Genomic DNA, 17,521 nt, shown 5'->3' on the forward strand with positions numbered 1-17,521 from the left:
GATTTACTGCTTATCGCCACCAGGTGGCACCTGGGCAGCACAGTTGTCTCAGGACAAGGACCCACCCTGTTTACTTGTTCTGGTGCTGCATTGCAGCTGCTGCTCCTGTGGCTCCTGAGCCCTAGCTGGGAAGAGACCTTCCTGAGGATGAGCTATTGGCTTCCAGAGACCGACTTTAGTAGAAGGGTCTGATGCTCTAGATGGGCTGAGAAAGGGGAGAAGGTTGGAAAGGAACCACCGTTGGTGGAGCTCTCCACTCTCTAGCCTAAGTCACTCCTACTCTAGTGCTTGGCAGATTTTCAGTTTACAGAGAGGGTTCCCTCTAAGGAGTCTCATCCATTTTCCTACTATAGTTCTGCTTCATCATTTGGTGAGCAAGTCCCCCTTACCTCTTCCAACCTCCATGAGCTCCTTCCTACCCAATTATCTGAGAACATGGAAGGTGTAAACAGGAGATAGCTGTTTGCTGTGCATTTCTGCATGCTGAATGAAGCATTCTAGATCCTCTTAGCCCCAGGGAAGTAGAGAAGAGGAAGTGGGAAAATTTAAGATTAAGGGGGTAAGGCTGAGCAGGAATAGGTTTAAACAGTGGTGATGAAAACACAGTCTGATGAAACCTGTGCCCTGCAGAGCCAGATAATATTTATCAGCTGCAGATCTAGGCTCTCCCCACCAAACCACCCCATTCCCCTGCTGCACCAAAAAGTAACACAACAAAGCCCCACACACGCTGCATTAAAAGATAAACCCTTTTATGACCAACTCTTCCCTCCTGGGCTTCCAGTCAGTTTAGTTTCTAAGGTCCTGGACAACACTCCTAAGTGCAGGTAACCAGTAACCGTAGTCCTCAATGTGCCCTGCACTTCTCCCCTCCTTTTTTTTTTTTTACTTCTCTCCTCCTAAACCTACACAGTACAACATGGAATTGCATTAGATCTACATCTGACTGTATTCTGAACTTGCCTTCCAACTCCAGAAAGTAAGAAACGAAATTGTCTCATTACTCTTGATTTCTTATTTTAGCGTCCTAGCAGTTCTTCAGGGTCAGGAAATTCTTGGAAGATGTCATCAGATCCGCTGCAGCTGATGCATCTCCCCTCCCCCCACCTTTTGGGAGCCAATTTAGTTTGTCCTCTATGATAGAGATAACTAAGTCCTGGAGGTTTCTAAAAAAATAAAGCCTCGCTTCCTATTCATGCCGTTCCTCTCTCTCTTCCCTGAAGGCTGGATAATTTCAACTCTGTAATACATTCTCGTATTCGGCAGTTTTTGCAGCGTTGCGCGGCACCAAGTAGAGGGCGGGACAGGATAGACGGAGTCGGTCACCGCACATTTTCCCTCCACCGGGGTGTTTTCTAAGGACAGCCAAGGAAACCCTGAAGGATGAGTGACGTACTTAGAGAACGAAGCCTAGGGACGGCGACAAGCGGACACGGAGGAGTCCCAGACAAATCCTGCCCAGCCGTCCGAACCGGGTGGAAGCACCTCCCGGTCGCTCACAGTGCCCCAACTCCGCAGCCTCGGGTCCCTCCGGAGCCGCAGGACGCGCCCGACGTCGCAGCGCAGGCACGCCCACCCCACGTGGGGGAGCGCCCGCCCCGCCCCGCCCCTCCACAGGGTGGGCCACGCCCCCTCCGCCTCCCGGCCAATCAGAGGCCGCCCCCAGCCTCCTTCCTCCCTTCGCACCGCCCGGGACCGCCCACCTCGGCTCCGCGGCGGGGCGGCGGAGGTCCTGCCTCTCCCGCGCCCCGCGGACTCGCGGCGGAAGAGGGGGGCCCGGGCTTCGGCCTCCTGACTCCGCCTCGGCCCGCGTGCGGCGCGGGCCACCCCGAGTCGGCAGGTCGTGGGGGCGTGGCCTACGGTCCCCTCCCCCGGCGCGGGGGTGCGCTTGCAGGGGGCCGCGGGCCGCCAGACCCAGCGACCTCTAGCCAGTGTCGGGGTGGGGCGGGTGCAGCATGGAGCGCTCTCCCGGCGCCAGCCTCGTGGAGCGAGCCTCTGCTCCCTCGGACCCCCCGGCCCGGCCCCCCGGCGCTCACACGCAGCGGGACCGGACTTCTGGGAACCAGCCTGCGGGCCCAGGCGCGGCGGCGGAGGCGCTGGCGCTGCTGACTTCGTTCGGGCGGCGGCTCCTGGTGCTGGTGCCGGTGTACCTGGCGGGGGCGGTGGGACTCAGCGTGGGTTTCGTGCTCTTCGGCCTCGCGCTCTACCTGGGCTGGCGCCGCGTCCGCGATGGGAAAGAACGGAGCCTCCGAGCGGCGCGGCAGCTGCTGGACGACGAGGAGCGGCTCACGGCGCAGACGCTTTACCTGAGCCACCGAGAGCTACCTGCTTGGGTGAGCGAGCGCCCCGCTGCCGGGGTCTCCCTCCAGGCCCGAGGTCCGCTCCCCACCCTGGCAGCACGGGAGCACCCCCCGCCCCGCCGGCCGCCTTCTCCGGGGACCGAGCAGACCCCCCTTGCCGCGCGCCCGGATCCCGGTCTGTCCACCGCATCCGTGCTTCTTCCTCGGCGCCAGGACAGGCGGTGGGAACCCCTGGGGAGCCGGGCTCGGCCGGGGCGCCCCCCCCAGCCAAGCCGCCCGAGCGCTCCCCGCTGCTCCCGGACGGCGCGTGGGGCTCCGAGGGCTCCCTCCTCTCTCCCGTCCTCCTGCAGACTTTTTTCTGTATTATCATCGTTTGCGGTTTAAGGCCCTGAGGTTCCTCCTTTTCCCGCTCTTCCCCCGGGGTACCCGCCGGGACCCAGCCGCGGGAGCACTGCCGGGGGAGCCGCGGCCCCCGCCCCGCCCCTGGCCCTGGCCCTGGCCTTGCAGCCTCTGGCGGTTGGGCCACAGCGCCGGGGGGCGGGGGGAGGGCAGGGGAGGGCGCAGCTGCGGCGGGGGAGGGCTCCCGCTGCGGGGGGAGGGAGGGGAGGGCGCCCGCGGCCCACGCTCGGCCGCCCGGCCGGCCCCACCCTCTTCCCGACTGCGCACCCCCAGCGCCGCCCGTCTCCCGGCCCGCCGGCCGCCGCCCTCCCGGCAGGGGTGCGGGTCTGCGGCCCGAGAGCGGAATCCGAGCCGACAGCGGGCGGGCGGGGCCTCGCCGCGCGGGCCGAGGCGGGAGGGGGGGCGCGATCGTCCCAGGGCACTGCAGCCCCGCGGCCCCCACGCCTCGCCGCGGGAAGCAGCCTTGTCCCTGAAGCACCGCTCCTCCTCCCCAGTGTGGAGCACAGGTGTCCTTTCCCATAAAAGGAGTCACACTGATCCAAAGAAAAAAAGACGACGACGACCCGGCTGAGGCCCGGTAGCTCGTCTCCCTCCCTAACTCAAGGAGCCGCTTTCCTCTGACTTCTGGGCTTAGAAGAGGCCCCAGTAGGTAGCGAGGCGGGAAGGGGGCAAAACGGAACCGAGATCTCGCCACCCCAGGATTTCCTCCTTAAACTCTGATTGGTCAGGCCCTCCCTGTCCAGCAAGAATGTGCCCGCCCGCCGTCCCCCTGTGCGCCCCGGAGCTGTCCCCGGCCCACATCCCCACATCCCCGGCTGTCCACAGAACGACTCTGTGGGGCCCACACCGTGTGGGTACCCCCATCACACCTCGGCACCCCGAAACCCTGGAGGAGGGACTGCTCAGGGCATCCCAGCCCCTCCCCTCCAGCCCCTGGGCGTGCCAAGGTCCTGTCACACCTTGTTTCCTTTCCTCTGTGGGCGCCTCCAGCATCTCAGTAGGAAACCACCGGTGGCGGGTGCTCATCCCTCTCTCCCTTCCTCACCTCTAGGTCAGCTTTCCAGACGTGGAAAAGGCCGAGTGGCTAAATAAGGTGAGGGTTGGTTCTTTTATGTTTCATAAGCAGGGAACGGGGTTCATATCTCCAGCCAGACGCTGCACACCCCAGGGGTAGCCCCTGTGCTCTCTGTGGGGAGGATTCTAAGGAGCTTGTCTTTAGGGAGAAGATCAGGCTCTCCTGTGACAGGTTCCCTCTCCTTCCAGATTGTGGCCCAGGTCTGGCCCTTCCTGGGCCAGTACATGGAGAAGCTTCTGGCTGAAACTGTGGCCCCCGCTGTTCGAGGCTCTAACCCCCACCTGCAAACATTCACATTTACACGAGTGGAACTGGGTGAGAAGGTGTGTGTGGTAGGAAGGAAAGTAGCGGGAGGGAGGAGGCAGGACGGGGGGGCTGGCCAGCCGGAAAGGGGCTCAGCTACTCCTCCCTTTCCCTCTTCTCTCTCTTGAGAAGTCCTGTCTCCGCAGCCGCTGCGCATCGTAGGAGTCAAGGTTCATGCTGGCCAGAGCAAAGAGCAGATCCTGTTGGATTTGAGCATCAGGTAATCCCACTCACTGTCGCAGCTCCCCCTTCGCCATCCTGGTCACTGCCTGCCTCACCCCCTCCCCGCCTCAGCCTAGTACCAACTCTCTCTGTTCTCTTCCCGTCAACCCCCAGCTACGTAGGTGACGTGCAGATTGATGTGGAAGTGAAGAAATATTTCTGCAAAGCAGGAGTCAAAGGCATGCAGGTGGGCAAATGTCAGGGGCCCCCATAATAGGGAGCCTTGTTTTGCCCTAAATTTCGTCGGATATGGGGAAGTGGGAAATTGGAAAAACCAAGGCTGGGGCAGTTCGGGATGGAAAGAAGGCCTTTTGTGGAGAAAGGCTTTGCTCTTCTCTTCCCAGCTACATGGTGTCTTGCGGGTGATTCTCGAGCCACTCATCGGGGACCTTCCCATCGTGGGGGCTGTGTCGATGTTCTTCATCCGACGCCCGGTAGGGGAAGACACTGAGGGGCATGGGGAAGGGGAAAATAGAGGACTGGGAGGAACAGGGTGGCCAGCTCTGGGGCTTGGGGGAGGAGAGGCTGAGGGATCTGGCAACTGTTGGATGGGTGTGACCAGGCCACCGTGTGCCCTGTCCTGATTCCCCTTGCCCCTTCCTTCCAGACCCTAGATATCAACTGGACAGGGATGACCAACCTGCTGGATATCCCAGGACTCAGGTGTCAAGGATTTATGGAGCCCCTAAGTATTCCAGCCCTTGGTTGTCGGTTTTTGGGATACAAAACAGTAAGAGATGTAGCCAGCACCCTCTGGGAGTCTTGATCATCCTAGCTGGAGAGATGACAAACCCCCCTGTGATTTTCGTCCTGTCGGGGAGCACACATTTGGGTGGGGAGCAAAGAGGGTTGCAGGCTGCTCCGCTCCATAGGGGTAGAAGCAAAAGGCGAGCTGGGGTGGCAGCAAAGGTTCAGAGCAGTAGGTGGGGAGTGAGGGTAGGAGAGCAGCCAAAAAAGCTCTTCAAGAAAGGATGTTCCTCTAGCTTTACGGCTCTGTTGGTTGTGGGCAACAGAGCTGGGGGTGGGGGGCTTCTGGACGTTGGGGACACACACCTTCCTTTCTGTTCCCCCATCAGCTCCCTCTCTGACACCATGATCATGGATTCCATCGCTGCCTTCCTTGTGTTGCCCAACCGGTTACTGGTGCCACTAGTGCCTGACCTTCGTGATGCAGCCCAGCTGCGTTCCCCTCTTCCCAGGGTACGGCCTCTCCCCCATCAGATAGATCCTTCTCTCGGGGACCTTGTGCCCGCTCCTTCGGTTCTCATGATCGGATTGCTTTGCACAGGGCATTGTTCGGATTCACTTGCTGGCTGCCCGAGGTCTGGGCTCCAAAGACAAATACGTGAAGGGCCTGATTGAGGGCAAGTCAGACCCCTATGCACTCGTGCGAGTGGGCACCCAGGCATTCTGCAGTCGAGTTATCGATGAGGACCTCAATCCCCAGTGGGGGGAGACTTACGAGGTGGGAGACCTGAGGAGTGGGGCCGTGTCAAATAGGGAGGCCCTGGGAGGCTGTGTGGGAAGGTGCTGAGGGACCCTCACAATGTAGCCCCTGAGCCCCTTCTCCCGTGTGTCCTTCAGGTGATGGTACACGAGGTCCCAGGCCAGGAGATTGAGGTGGAGGTGTTTGACAAGGATCCAGACAAAGATGACTTTCTGGGCAGGTGAGCCTCGGCCTGTTAGGATTCTAAAGCCTCGGTGCTACCAGGGTCACAGAGGTAATCCTAATCCTTTTGCAGGCCTGGGAATTGTATATTACTTTCCTTCCCAACCTCCCCACCCTCGCCGCCATCACGCACACGCGTGTACACACGCACGCAAATATCTGCTGAACAGAAGAAGGGAGTCTGAGAATTGCCTTTTATTTCTAGGCGGGGGAGTGGAGGGCCAATGACACGCTACTAATGACAACACTCTCCTTTTCCTCTGCTCACTGCCACTCCTCCCCGCCCCCTCCAGGATGAAGCTGGATGTAGGGAAGGTACTACAGGCTGGAGTCCTGGATGACGTAAGTTGAGAGAAGAGGAAGGGGGGGGTAGTCTCACCCATTGGGCTGACAGTCATCGCTACGTTGGGGGAAGAGGTTGTGCGAATGTCTGATCCCTCACCCTTCACTTTCTGCTCTCCCTCCAGTGGTTTCCTCTACAAGGTGGGCTAGGCCAAGTCCACCTCAGGCTAGAATGGCTGTCGCTTTTGCCACATGCAGAAAAACTGGAGCAGGTAAGGGACATGGGAAGGTGGGAAGGTAACAGGGGGGAAAGAGGTGGCTGCGAGTGTAGGACTAGGGGCGAGGGTGTGACAACCACCCCCCACCCCCGCCCGCCCTCCAGGTTCTGCAGTGGAATCGCGGCATGTCCTCCCGACCAGAGCCCCCATCAGCTGCCATCCTAGTTGTCTATCTGGACCGGGCCCAAGATCTTCCCGTGAGTGTGGCTCCCGAGGGCGGCTGAACAGGAAGCTCTGGACGCAGCATCCCCACGTCCTCTCTTGTCCCTCCCCACGTGGCTTCAGAAGCAGCAGCATGGAATGCCAGGGGTCCCAGGAGGGGATCAGAGCCACCTCAGGGAAAAGATCCTGATGAGAGCCCACCTTCCTTCACTGGGACAAAACCAAAAACACCCAAGATGGTGACTTCTCAATTCTGCCCCCACAGCTGAAGAAGGGGAACAGGGAGCCCAACCCCGTGGTACAGCTGTCAATTCAGGATATGACCCAGGAGAGCAAGGTGAGGGCCGGGGTGTCATGGTGGGAGGTGTGTGCACGCACGTGCATGCACATCTGGCTGGGGAGGACTGTTCTTGGGATGAAGTTTCCCCTTTAGGCGGCCTGTGAAAGCAAAGTCTTTCTGAAGAAACAGGAATGGTGCCGCAGCGCATACCCTTCTCCCCTCCTGCACAGGCGGTCTACTGCACCAACTCCCCGGTGTGGGAGGAGGCTTTCCGGTTCTTCCTACAAGACCCTCGAAGCCAGGAGCTCGATGTGCAGGTGAGATAAAAACTCACTGAGCCCCTCCTGGGTGTTCCGTTTGCCTTCCCAGGTCGTACCATGTCCCTCTTTGATCATATTCCAGTCCATCTACCTAGACTCTCCCCATCTTCCCCAGTCATCTCTCTAGAATCGTATTTCCTTGTAAGATTTATTTTTTTATTTTAGAGGCTGCGTATATGTGTGTGTGTGTGTGTGTGTGTGTGTGTGTGTGAATGAGAGGAGGGGCAGAGGGAGAGAGAATCTCAGGCAGACTCCCTGCTGAGTGCAGAGCTCGACTCTAGGGCTTTACCTCAAGACCCTGAGATCACGCCCCGAGCCAAAACCGAGTTGGTGGCTCAATGGACTGAGCCACCAAGGTGTCCCTAGAATCATTCTTTATAGCGGTGCCTGGCTGGTTCAGTCAGAAGAGCATGTGACTCTTGATCTTGGGATGTGAGTTCGAGCCCTATGTTCGGAGCGGAGATTATGTAATCAACTTTTTTCTTAAGATTTCATTTATTTGAGGGCACCGGGTGGCTCAATCGGTTGGACCTCTCTGCCTTTGGCTTAGCTCATGATCTTCAAGTCCTGGGATCGAGCCCTGCATTGGGCTTCCTGCTCAGTGGGGAATCTGCTTCTCTTTCTCCTCTCTGCCCCTCCCCGCTGCTCATTCTCTCTCAACTAAATAAGATTAAAAAAAAAAAAAAAAAAGGTTTCAACATTTAAAACTGAGCATCCTTGGGGCACCTGCCTAACTCAGTCCATAAGCATGAGACCCTTGATCTTGTGTAGTGAGTTCAAGCCCACCTTGGGTATAGAGATTGCTTAAAAATAAAATCTTAAAATTAATTAATTAAAAACAAAATGAAACTGAGTGCCCTCTCTTCTTTCCACTGAAACAAAAAAGAAAATTTTAAAGTAGGAACAAGGGACGCCTGGGTTGCTCAGCAGTTTAGCGCCTGCCTTTGGCCTAGGGCATGATCCTGGGGTCCTGGGATCAAGTCCCGCGTCAGGCTCCCTGCATGGAGCCTGCTTCTCCCTCTGCCTGTGTCTCTGCCTCTCTCTGTGTGTGTGTCTCTCGTGAATGAATAAATAAAATCCTTTAAAAATAATAATAATAATTTTAAAAATATAAATAAATAAATAAATAAATAAATAAATAAATAAATAAATAAATAAATAAATGTAGGAACAAATTCTAATAGAGAATGTCGATCCCAAATAAGATCCTACAGGGATCCCTGGGTGGCGCAGTGGTTTGGCGCCTGCCTTTGGCCCAGGGCGTGATTCTGGAGACCCGGGATCGAGTCCCGCGTCGGGCTCCCGTGCATGGAGCCTGCTTCTCCCTCTGCCTGTGTCTCTGCCTCTCTCTCTGTGTGTGACTATCATAAATAAATTAAAAAAAAAAAAAAAAAAAAGATCCTACAGGTTCTGCTGATTCTCCCATCAAGTGGCAGGGCTCAAGTTGTGATCAGGAGAGAATTTTATTTTAGAAGTGTCATCTTAAACTGCAAGGATGTCTTTTTTTTTTTTTTTTTTAAGATTTTATTTATTCATTCATGAGAGACACACAGAGAGAGAGAGAGACATGGGACTCGATCCCGGGACCCCGGGATCACGCCCTGGGCCAAAGGCAGGCACCAAGCCGCTAAGCCACCCAGGGATCCCCAAAGATGTCTTTTAATCATCACAATTAGGGCAGCCCCGGTGGTGCAGCTGTTTAGCGCCGCCTGCAGCCAGGGGTGTGATCCTGGAGACCCGGGATCGAGTCCCACGTCAGGCTTCCTATATGGAGCCTGCTTCTCCCTCTGCCTGTATGTATGTATGTATGTATGTATGTATGTATGTATAAATAAATAAATAAATAAATAAATCTTTAAAAAAAAAGTAAATAAACATCACAATTAAACATGCCAGAGGAGAAGCCCTGCAGACACCTAGAAGCTTAAAGGTCACAGAAAAAGCATGGAATAGTATCCGCCTTCATGAAGCTTACTGGCTAGTTTCATAGACTGGACACATGTATAAAGCCATCTAAAGATGATGAACTAACTAATGGGAATAAAATGTCCATAGGGTAGTGCTAAGGCTCGCCAAAGAAAAATACGGAGGCCAGGGGATCCCTGGGTGGCTTAGTGGTTTGGTGCCTGACTTTGGCTCAGGGTGTGATCCTGGAGACCCGGAATCGAGTCCCGTATTGGGCTCCCTGCGTGGAGCCTGCTTCTCCCTCTGCCTGTGTCTCTGCCTCTCTCTCTCTCTCTCTCTCTCTCTCTGTCTCTCATGAATAAATAAAATCTTTAAAAAAAAAAAAAAAAAGTACGGAGGCCGAAAAAAAAAAAAGCTGCAGAGGCTTGAGTAACTAGAGATTTTGTGAAGGATGGGCTTTAAAAGATAAATAAGATTTAAGTAGAGGGGAATTTTATTTTATTTTTTATTTTTTTTAAAGATTTATTTATTTATGATAGAGAGAGAGAGAGGCAGAGACACAGGCGGAGGGAGAAGCAGGCTCCATGCAGGGAGCCCAATGCGGGACTCGATTTTGGGACTCCAGGATCGCACCCTGGGCCAAAGGCAGGTGCCAAACTGCTGAGCCACCCAGGGATCCCCAGAGAGGGGAATTTTAAAAAATAATAAAAATTTAGGGCAGCCCGGATGGCCCAGCGGTTTAGCGCCACCTTCAGCCCAGGTCCTGATCCTGGGGACCTGGGATTGAGTCCCATGTCGGGCTCTCTGCATGGAGCCTGCTTCTCCCTTTGCCTATGTCTCTGCGCCTCCCCTCCCCCGGCCCCGTCTCATGAATAAATAAAATCTTAAAAAAATAATAATATAAAAAGAATTTAAAAATTAAAAAAATAGTCTGAGGGGAGGAGAATGAGAACTTAATGGGAACAGGATAAGCAAAGGCAGAAAGGACCACGGAATAGGCATAAGAAAACCTGGCTGGAGTGGAGCAAAAGTTGTGTGGTTGGTGGAGCAAAAGTGAAACTGGAGCCATGTTACGATTTCCCCAGTATTTCTCCTTTTCCCTACTTTTTTTTTTTTTTTAAGATTTTGAGAGAGAGAATGAGGAGGGGGAGGGACAGAGAGCGAAGCAGACTCCCTACCAAGTAGGGAGCCCAATGGCTGGGATCCGAGGATTCCACCTGAAGGCAGATGCTTAACTGAGCCACCTGGGCGCCCCTCCTTTTTCCTTTGCTCTTCCCTACATCCCCTCTTCCTGGGCTCTAGGTGAAGGATGACTCCAGGGCCCTGACTTTAGGGGCACTGACTGTGCCTCTGGCTCGCCTGCTGACTGCCCCTGAACTCACCTTGGACCAGTGGTTCCAGCTCAGCAGCTCTGGCCCCAACTCCAGGCTCTACATGAAATTGGTTATGAGGGTATGGAGACGGAGCACGCACTGAGGGTTGGAGGGGCCTCGTGGATTCCTTGCTATTAAGACTAAAGAGGAGGAAATCCTCTAAGATCCAATGAGCTAGTATATGTGGAAGCACCCAGCAGCCACACAAAAAATGTTTGTTGCCCAAACCGGGGAAGAAGTGGTGTATGAGTAGGATGAGTGTCGGGGGAACCCTCTAGAGATTAGCCCAGCCAAGGCAGGGACCTGTTTTCCCCATCAGAGCCTCTGCGCCGCCTCCAACCCCCACGGACCTTGCTTGCGGGTGTCTAGCTGCACTTCTCTGATTGCACAATTACACCACCCTTCCCAGATCTTGTACTTGGATTCATCAGGAGTGCACTTTCCCACTGTGCCTGGAAGTCCTGGTGCTTGGGACCCAGACAGTGAGAACCCCCAGACAGGCAGCAGCGTGGATGCCCCGCCTCGGCCTTATCGCACTACTCCTGATAGTCACTTTGGGACTGAGGTGAGTCTATCTGGAAAGCACTGGCGAGGGTCTAAGTGTTGCAAAGCCTGTTCCAGGGCTGGTTTTGGCAGGTTTCTCTCTGACTGCCATCTGGTGCCCCTATCTGTCCCTTTTGCAGAATGTGCTTCGGATCCATGTATTAGAGGCCCAGGACCTGATTGCCAAAGACCGTTTCTTGGGGGGATTGGTGAAAGGCAAGTCAGACCCCTATGTCAAACTAAAGCTGGCAGGACAAAGCTTCCGGAGCCGTGTTGTTCGGGAAGATCTCAATCCCCGCTGGAACGAGGTGTTTGAGGTCAGAATTGAATGGCTAGGACTCCTCGGAGTCCTTCCTCCTTCTTTCCTCTAGCTCTGAGAATGGTCCAAAAGCCCTCTGGGGTTCAGGTGATTGAGGGGGGACATTCCCAGTTATTTGAAGAAGAAAAAAAAAATCTGCCTCTGCTATTTTATCCTGCTAGGTAATTGTCACATCAATTCCAGGCCAAGAGCTAGACCTTGAGGTTTTTGACAAGGACCTGGACAAGGATGACTTTCTGGGCAGGTGAGAGGACAGAAGTCCAGAGGGGAAGGCTGGTTGGGCGTCGGGAGGCCACAGAAGTCTGGCTCTGGGGAGGCAGAGACTCAGCTCCGACCGCGGGCCTCAGGTTTTGGTTTTTCTCCTCTCCAGGTGTAAAGTGGGTCTCACCGCGGTCCTGAACACCGGCTTCCTTGACGAGGTGAGCAAGGACTTAGAACCCGCGGCTCGTCCTCCTAGCCCCTCTGTCCCCACACCCCCAAGTCTAAGCCTGCCCACACCCACGCCCACAGTGGCTGACCCTGGAAGATGTGCCATCTGGCCGCCTGCACCTGCGTCTGGAGCGTCTGACCCCCCGGGCCTCTGCTGCTGAGCTAGAGGAGGTAGGTGGGGGGCTCCAGAGGGATCACGGAGGACCCTTGCCTGCTCGAGGGCATGTGCGCCCCGCGTGTCCTCCAGCCCCCCAAGGCCGCGTGTCCTCCCGCAGGTGCTGCAGGTGAACAGTCTGATCCAGACGCAGAAGAGCGCCGAGCTGGCCGCGGCCCTGCTGACTGTGTATGTGGAGCGTGCGGAGGACCTGCCGGTGAGCCCCGCCGCCCCCTCCTGGCCTCCCCAGCCGCCTCAGGCTCTGATGCTGCGATGCTGCGGGTGTATTTGGAATAGTGAATTCCGGGTTCCCCTTCCCAGGGCCGTGGTGGTGCTGGGGCGGGAAGAAGTGGCCTTTCACGGCCACGAGGGTGGCGGTGGCAGTGACACTGGGCCCTGCCTGCTGGCGGGGGAGCAGGGAGCTGCCGACCCAGGTCTAAATTCCAGAGCCTATTTTTTTTTTTAAAGATTTTATTTATTTATTCATGAGAGTCAGAGAGAGAGAGAGAGAGAGAGAGAGAGGGGCAGAGACACAGGCAGAGGGACAAGCAGGCTCCATGCAGGGAGCCCAACATGGGACTGAATCCCAGGTCTCCAGGATCACGCCCTGAGCCAAAGGCAGGTGCCAAACCGCTGAGCCACCCAGGGATCCCCTAGAGCCTATTTAATAAGCGACACAACATTCTGTCTCTAGCTCCGGAAGGGAACCAAGCCTCCCAGCCCTTACGCCACTCTCACCATGGGGGACGCTTCCTATAAGACAAAGGTACCCGGGAATGCCCCAGGGCTGCCTGGGAGGGGTGTGGAGGCAACGGAGAGCATTCCAAGGCCTGACCACCACCCCTGCCCTCCCCCAGACTCTTTCTCACACTTCAGCCCCAGTCTGGGAGGAGAGTGCCTCCTTTCTCGTCAAGAGACCACATGCTGAGAGCCTGGAGTTGCAGGTACTGGAAGTTCCTCCGGTGACCATTTTGCCACCGTGGGCCAGGCCCTGAACCAGGCACAGGGTCAGAGAGAGCACAGCCAGTTTTTATCTTTATGGAGCTCACACTCTCTTTTGGGAGAAAAAGAACCAGGGAAAGCTTCCAGACTGGCGACTGCTTGAGGTAAAGGGCACTGTGGTGGAGGCTGCAACGTGGAGGCTGCGAGTGGCAGCCGTAGACGACCCTGAGCTTAAGGGTAAGCAGGCGCTGACCAGGAAGAGGAGGAAGGCTCAAGGCTGGGAAGAGAATGAGGAGAAAGAAGCAAAGTACAGGCCACGGGGGCAGACAGGCGTGAGGTCACCAGGGCTCTTGACTACTACGCGAAGAATGTGGATTTATCCTGAAGGCGGAGGGAAACATTCGGAGGAGTGAGGGGTGACATACCCAGATCTGCACTCTACAAAAGTCATGCTGACGGCAGGAGGAAGAACAGACTGAAGGGAGAAGGTGCTGGAAGGGAGGTCAGCCAACAGGCTACTTAGTGGGGTTATTTGGACATGGGAGGAGGAGAACTGCAGAACAGCCTAGACGCGAACTCCGGGGCTTGTAGCATTGTGGGGGGGGCTGGACAGAGAAAGGTGCCGTTGCCAACACAGGGGATGCCCAAAGCAGGAGTTTTTACGTTTGAGGCTTCGGAGACCATCCAAGGGGAAACGGCCTTCTAGGAGGTGGGTCTGTGGCCCGCTATCTTCCTCTCCCGTTAGCCAGCCCTGAGCAAGCATCACATAGCAGCTGTAGTGGTGGGTGTGAAGGGCCATTCCTAGGGCCTGCACCGTGGCAAGGCCACGGGGGACACGTGAGCCCCGAAGCACTGAAAGCGCAGATAGAGGGAGAAGAGCCCTCAAGGGGCCTGAGGTGTCACCAGGGCAGTGGGGCGTCCACCAGGAAAGAAGGGGGTACAGAAGCCAGCGGGGAGTGTTTGAAAAGATAGGAAGTGGCCAGATGTTACCAAGAAACAAAATGAGATCTCTGAGCACCACGGACTCTTCGAGGTCACGATTATTGATGCTGCAGCCGGGAAGCAGCTGGATTTCAGTGGATTCAAGTGTGAACAAACTGGACGGCTGGGAGCGGGGGAGGGGGTGGGGTGCCGGACGTCATCTGGGGCGCGCTTCCTCTGCAACCGGGGGGAGTCCAGTGCTTTCCAAAGTTGGTAAAACGATAGAGAATGACACGAACGAACGAACGGAAACCAGGAGAAGTTAAGCTGAAGTAACTGTCGGCAGCACGCGCTCGGGCGGGGGCGGCGGGGGCGGCGGGTACTGAGCGGCGCCTCCGCGAGTCTTGCCTGGACGCGGCTTCCGCTCAGCCCCGCCCCGCGCGGGTGGAGGCCGCCTCTCCGGCCTCCCCCGCCTGCCCCGCCTGCCCCCGGCCTCCCCCCCACGCCTGCCCCGGCCTCCACCCCTGTCCCGGCCCGCCTGCCCCCGCCTGCCCCCGCCTGCCCCGGCCTCCCCCGGCCTCCCCCGGCCTCCTCCCCCAGCGCAGGCACTCCGGCCCCGGGTCGGCTTTGCCTGAGCTCCGGCGGAGGCGCCGCGGGTGGGGGTGGGGGAGGAGGACGGCGCCGCAGCGGGCTGCGGACCGGGCGCTCACGCAGGCTGCCCCCCCCCCCCCCCCGCAGGTCCGGGGCGAGGGCGGCGGCGCGCTGGGCTCCCTGTCCCTGCCCCTCCCGGAGCTCCTGGCGGCCGAGCAGCTGTGCCTGGACCAGTGGTTCGCGCTGAACAACGGGCAGGGGCAGGTGCTGCTGAGAGCGCAGCTGCGGGTGAGCGCCCGGGGTGGGTGCCCAGGGCTGGGCGCCCGGGGGTGAGCATCCAGGGGGTGAGTGCCCAGGGGTGGGTGCCCGTGGGGTGGGCACTCGGGGGTGAGAGGCCAGGGAGCAGGGCCACGCTTGGGCCGAGGTCGCTGAGGCCCGCTGAGGCCCACTGTGCCTGCTCACGGCCCCCTGCCCCCAGGTCCTGGTGGCCCAGCACTCAGAACGGGGGGCTCCCAGCCTCAGCCCTAGCTCCTCATCCCTGAGCGAGGAGCCCGAGCTCTGGGGGGGGCTCACACACGGCCCCTCCTCGGCGCCGCAGCTGCGGCAGCGCCTGCCACACGCGGACAGGTGAGGGGCTGGGCGGGGGCTGAGGGGCGGGCTGCGGGCCCCTGGGCGAGAGGCTCCCAGCACCCCTGTGTCCCCAGGCCCCAGGACGCCCCGGCCGGGCCCCCGGGCCAGGTGGGCCAGGTGCAGCTGACCGTGTGGTACCACGCTGAGGAGCGGCGGCTGGTCAGCATCGTCCACGGCTGCCGGTGAGCCCCCCCATTCACCCCCACCTCCCCACCTCCTTCTTGCCCCCCCTTCCTCCCGTCCCAGCTGCCTCCTTCCCCCCACCCTCCCTGTTGCAGGGCCCTTCGACAAAATGGACGGGACGCCCCCGACCCCTACGTGTCCCTGTTGCTGCTGCCGGACAAGAACCGGGCCACCAAGAGGAAGACCTCCCAAAAGAAGAAGACCCTAAGTCCTGAATTCAACGAACGGTCAGCGGGTGGGCATTGAGGTGGGAGAGAAGGCAGCCGGGGAGGAACCCCTGGCCCTAACACCCGGTGCCCCCCAGATTCGAGTGGGAACTGCCCCTGGATGAGGCGCAGCGGCGAAAGCTGGATGTGTCTGTGAAGTCTAACGCCTCCTTCATGTCACGAGAGCGCGAGCTGCTGGGAAAGGTAAGGGGGTGAGGATGAGCAAGGCAAAGGTAGTCAGGGGCCTGCGGAGGGGGCACGGCAGGGGAGAGCTCCCCACGTGACCCGCTCCCTTCTGACTGGTTCGTAGCAGGAGCATGTGATGTTGGGAGACTGGAGATGCTGACATAACAGCTTGCCCCCTGTCCTCCCGTGCAGGTGCAGCTGGACCTTGCCGAGATAGACCTTTCCCAGGGAACGGCCCAATGGTGAGTGCGGCAGGCTGGGGGTGGGCCTGGATATTTAGGCAAGAGAGATCCCGATCCTGGGGAAGGGAGAAAGGAATGCATTCTGAGGTGCGAGCCCTTGGTTCTCTGAAGTCCAAGAGCCCTCGGGTCATGTTTCACTTACAAGGGTACACAAGTCCCCTTTCTACCCGAGCTTTTCTCTGCTTGTTCCCACAGGTATGACCTCATGGATGACAAGGACAAGGGCAGCTCCTAGGATCACAGATTAGCAGCCCGACTGCTGTCTCCTTGCCTTGCCCCTCGCTGCATCACCACCTCAACATGATGACCCTAATGCTGGGCCCGAGGGCAGAGCCCGTGCCCTCGGCCCTCCGCCCCCTCCCCCCCCCAGGCCCTTGCCAGGGCCTTGCCTGACCAAAGAGGAGGACCACACGTTACCCTTTATTGCATGGCCTTTACCCTCCGGGCTCCCGGGGCGGACACGCGAGCGGGCTTGTTTCCGCTCTGCCTGCACGCTCCTCTCCCTCCGCCCCAACTCCTCAGGGCCTTCTGTACCTGTGCCTGGCCACTGGCAGCACTAGCAGTGGCATTAGCTTATGCCAAATACTGCTTTTGGAAAGACCTTTTCTCTTTAGTCGGATGCCACCTCTTCCCCTACTATGAGCAGTCAGGGAGGGCAAACAGCCGGCTGGGAAGGCAGGCAGGCCAATGGCCACTCAGGCCGAGAGCCTCCTGGACTGCTGCATGTAGGAAATGGATAGGAACCAGGCCCTGTGTCCAGTCCCCACGTCTCAAGTCTGTCCTAAGATTACACCTGCTGTGATGACTAGGGCCAGCCTCTGATTGACTCTGGGGACTAGAACACAGTAGCCGCAACTTGAAGACTTACAGATAGAATTTCTATCAGCCTTGGGGCCTCTGGCTGGTGCTGTGCAGAGGGCCTTGGACGATGGGCCAGCAGGGCCAATTTTTTGTTCAGGTGCCTACGCTGTTAACTCACAGACTAGAGCGGGATCTCTTGGTTTTGCACCAGCTCTGCCAAGCCACTGTACCTTATATTAAACGTTGTACTCAAACCAGCTGTGGCTCTTTTCCTTAAGGATGGGGAACCCAGCCTACTGTGACCTTTTGCAGAGGACAAATTCCACAGAGGAAATCTTAAAGACACCACCAAAAAACTTAAACTAAAAAATCAGGAAGGTTGTAGCACACAGAATGAACATACACCGATAGCTATTAGATAAACCAATCTCATTTACTGTTGCTTCAAAGAGAATACCTAGAAATAAATTTAACCAAGGAGGTAAAAGACCCATACACAGAGAACTACATGACATTGGGGAAAGGAACTGAAGATGCAGATAAAAGACATTCCATGCTCAGGGACTGAAGTACTGTGCAAATATCCATACTGTCCAAAAGTCCAAGAGCTCTCCTCTCTGGGCTCGGACCTAGTTTGTGGTGACGGCTAGACGCCCCAAGAAGGTGGGAACTGTGGGTAAATACGGGCTCCTGCGTGGAGCCTGTAGCCGTGGCGCCTGGGCCTGTGGCACCACTTGTGCAGTCACGGTAAAGTCCGCCATCAGGAGACTGAAGGACCAGCAGAAGCTTCACCATTTGAAGCCTTG

General features: G+C 57.4%; 1 protein-coding gene across 1 annotated transcript; it reads left to right on the forward strand.

Moving 5' to 3' along the window:
• Positions 1–1,865: 1,865 nt before the first annotated feature.
• ESYT1 (extended synaptotagmin 1) lies at positions 1,866–16,972 on the forward strand. The gene is made up of 31 exons (XM_038549644.1): positions 1,866–2,333; positions 3,751–3,792; positions 3,963–4,097; positions 4,224–4,297; positions 4,414–4,486; positions 4,644–4,733; positions 4,907–4,962; positions 5,376–5,499; positions 5,588–5,764; positions 5,884–5,966; positions 6,262–6,310; positions 6,436–6,522; positions 6,633–6,725; positions 6,956–7,027; positions 7,201–7,287; positions 10,498–10,647; positions 10,978–11,133; positions 11,252–11,428; positions 11,592–11,674; positions 11,801–11,849; positions 11,941–12,030; positions 12,135–12,230; positions 12,708–12,779; positions 12,871–12,957; positions 14,615–14,755; positions 14,946–15,094; positions 15,172–15,279; positions 15,376–15,507; positions 15,585–15,690; positions 15,865–15,914; positions 16,110–16,972. Exons 1-31 carry the CDS (start codon positions 1,956–1,958, stop codon positions 16,147–16,149), a joined length of 3,306 nt encoding a protein of 1,101 aa, XP_038405572.1. The 5' UTR covers positions 1,866–1,955; the 3' UTR covers positions 16,150–16,972.
• Positions 16,973–17,521: the final 549 nt, after the last annotated feature.

This window comes from Canis lupus, chromosome 10 (genome assembly GCF_011100685.1).
Source record: "Canis lupus familiaris isolate Mischka breed German Shepherd chromosome 10, alternate assembly UU_Cfam_GSD_1.0, whole genome shotgun sequence".
Lineage (NCBI taxonomy): Eukaryota > Metazoa > Chordata > Mammalia > Carnivora > Canidae > Canis > Canis lupus.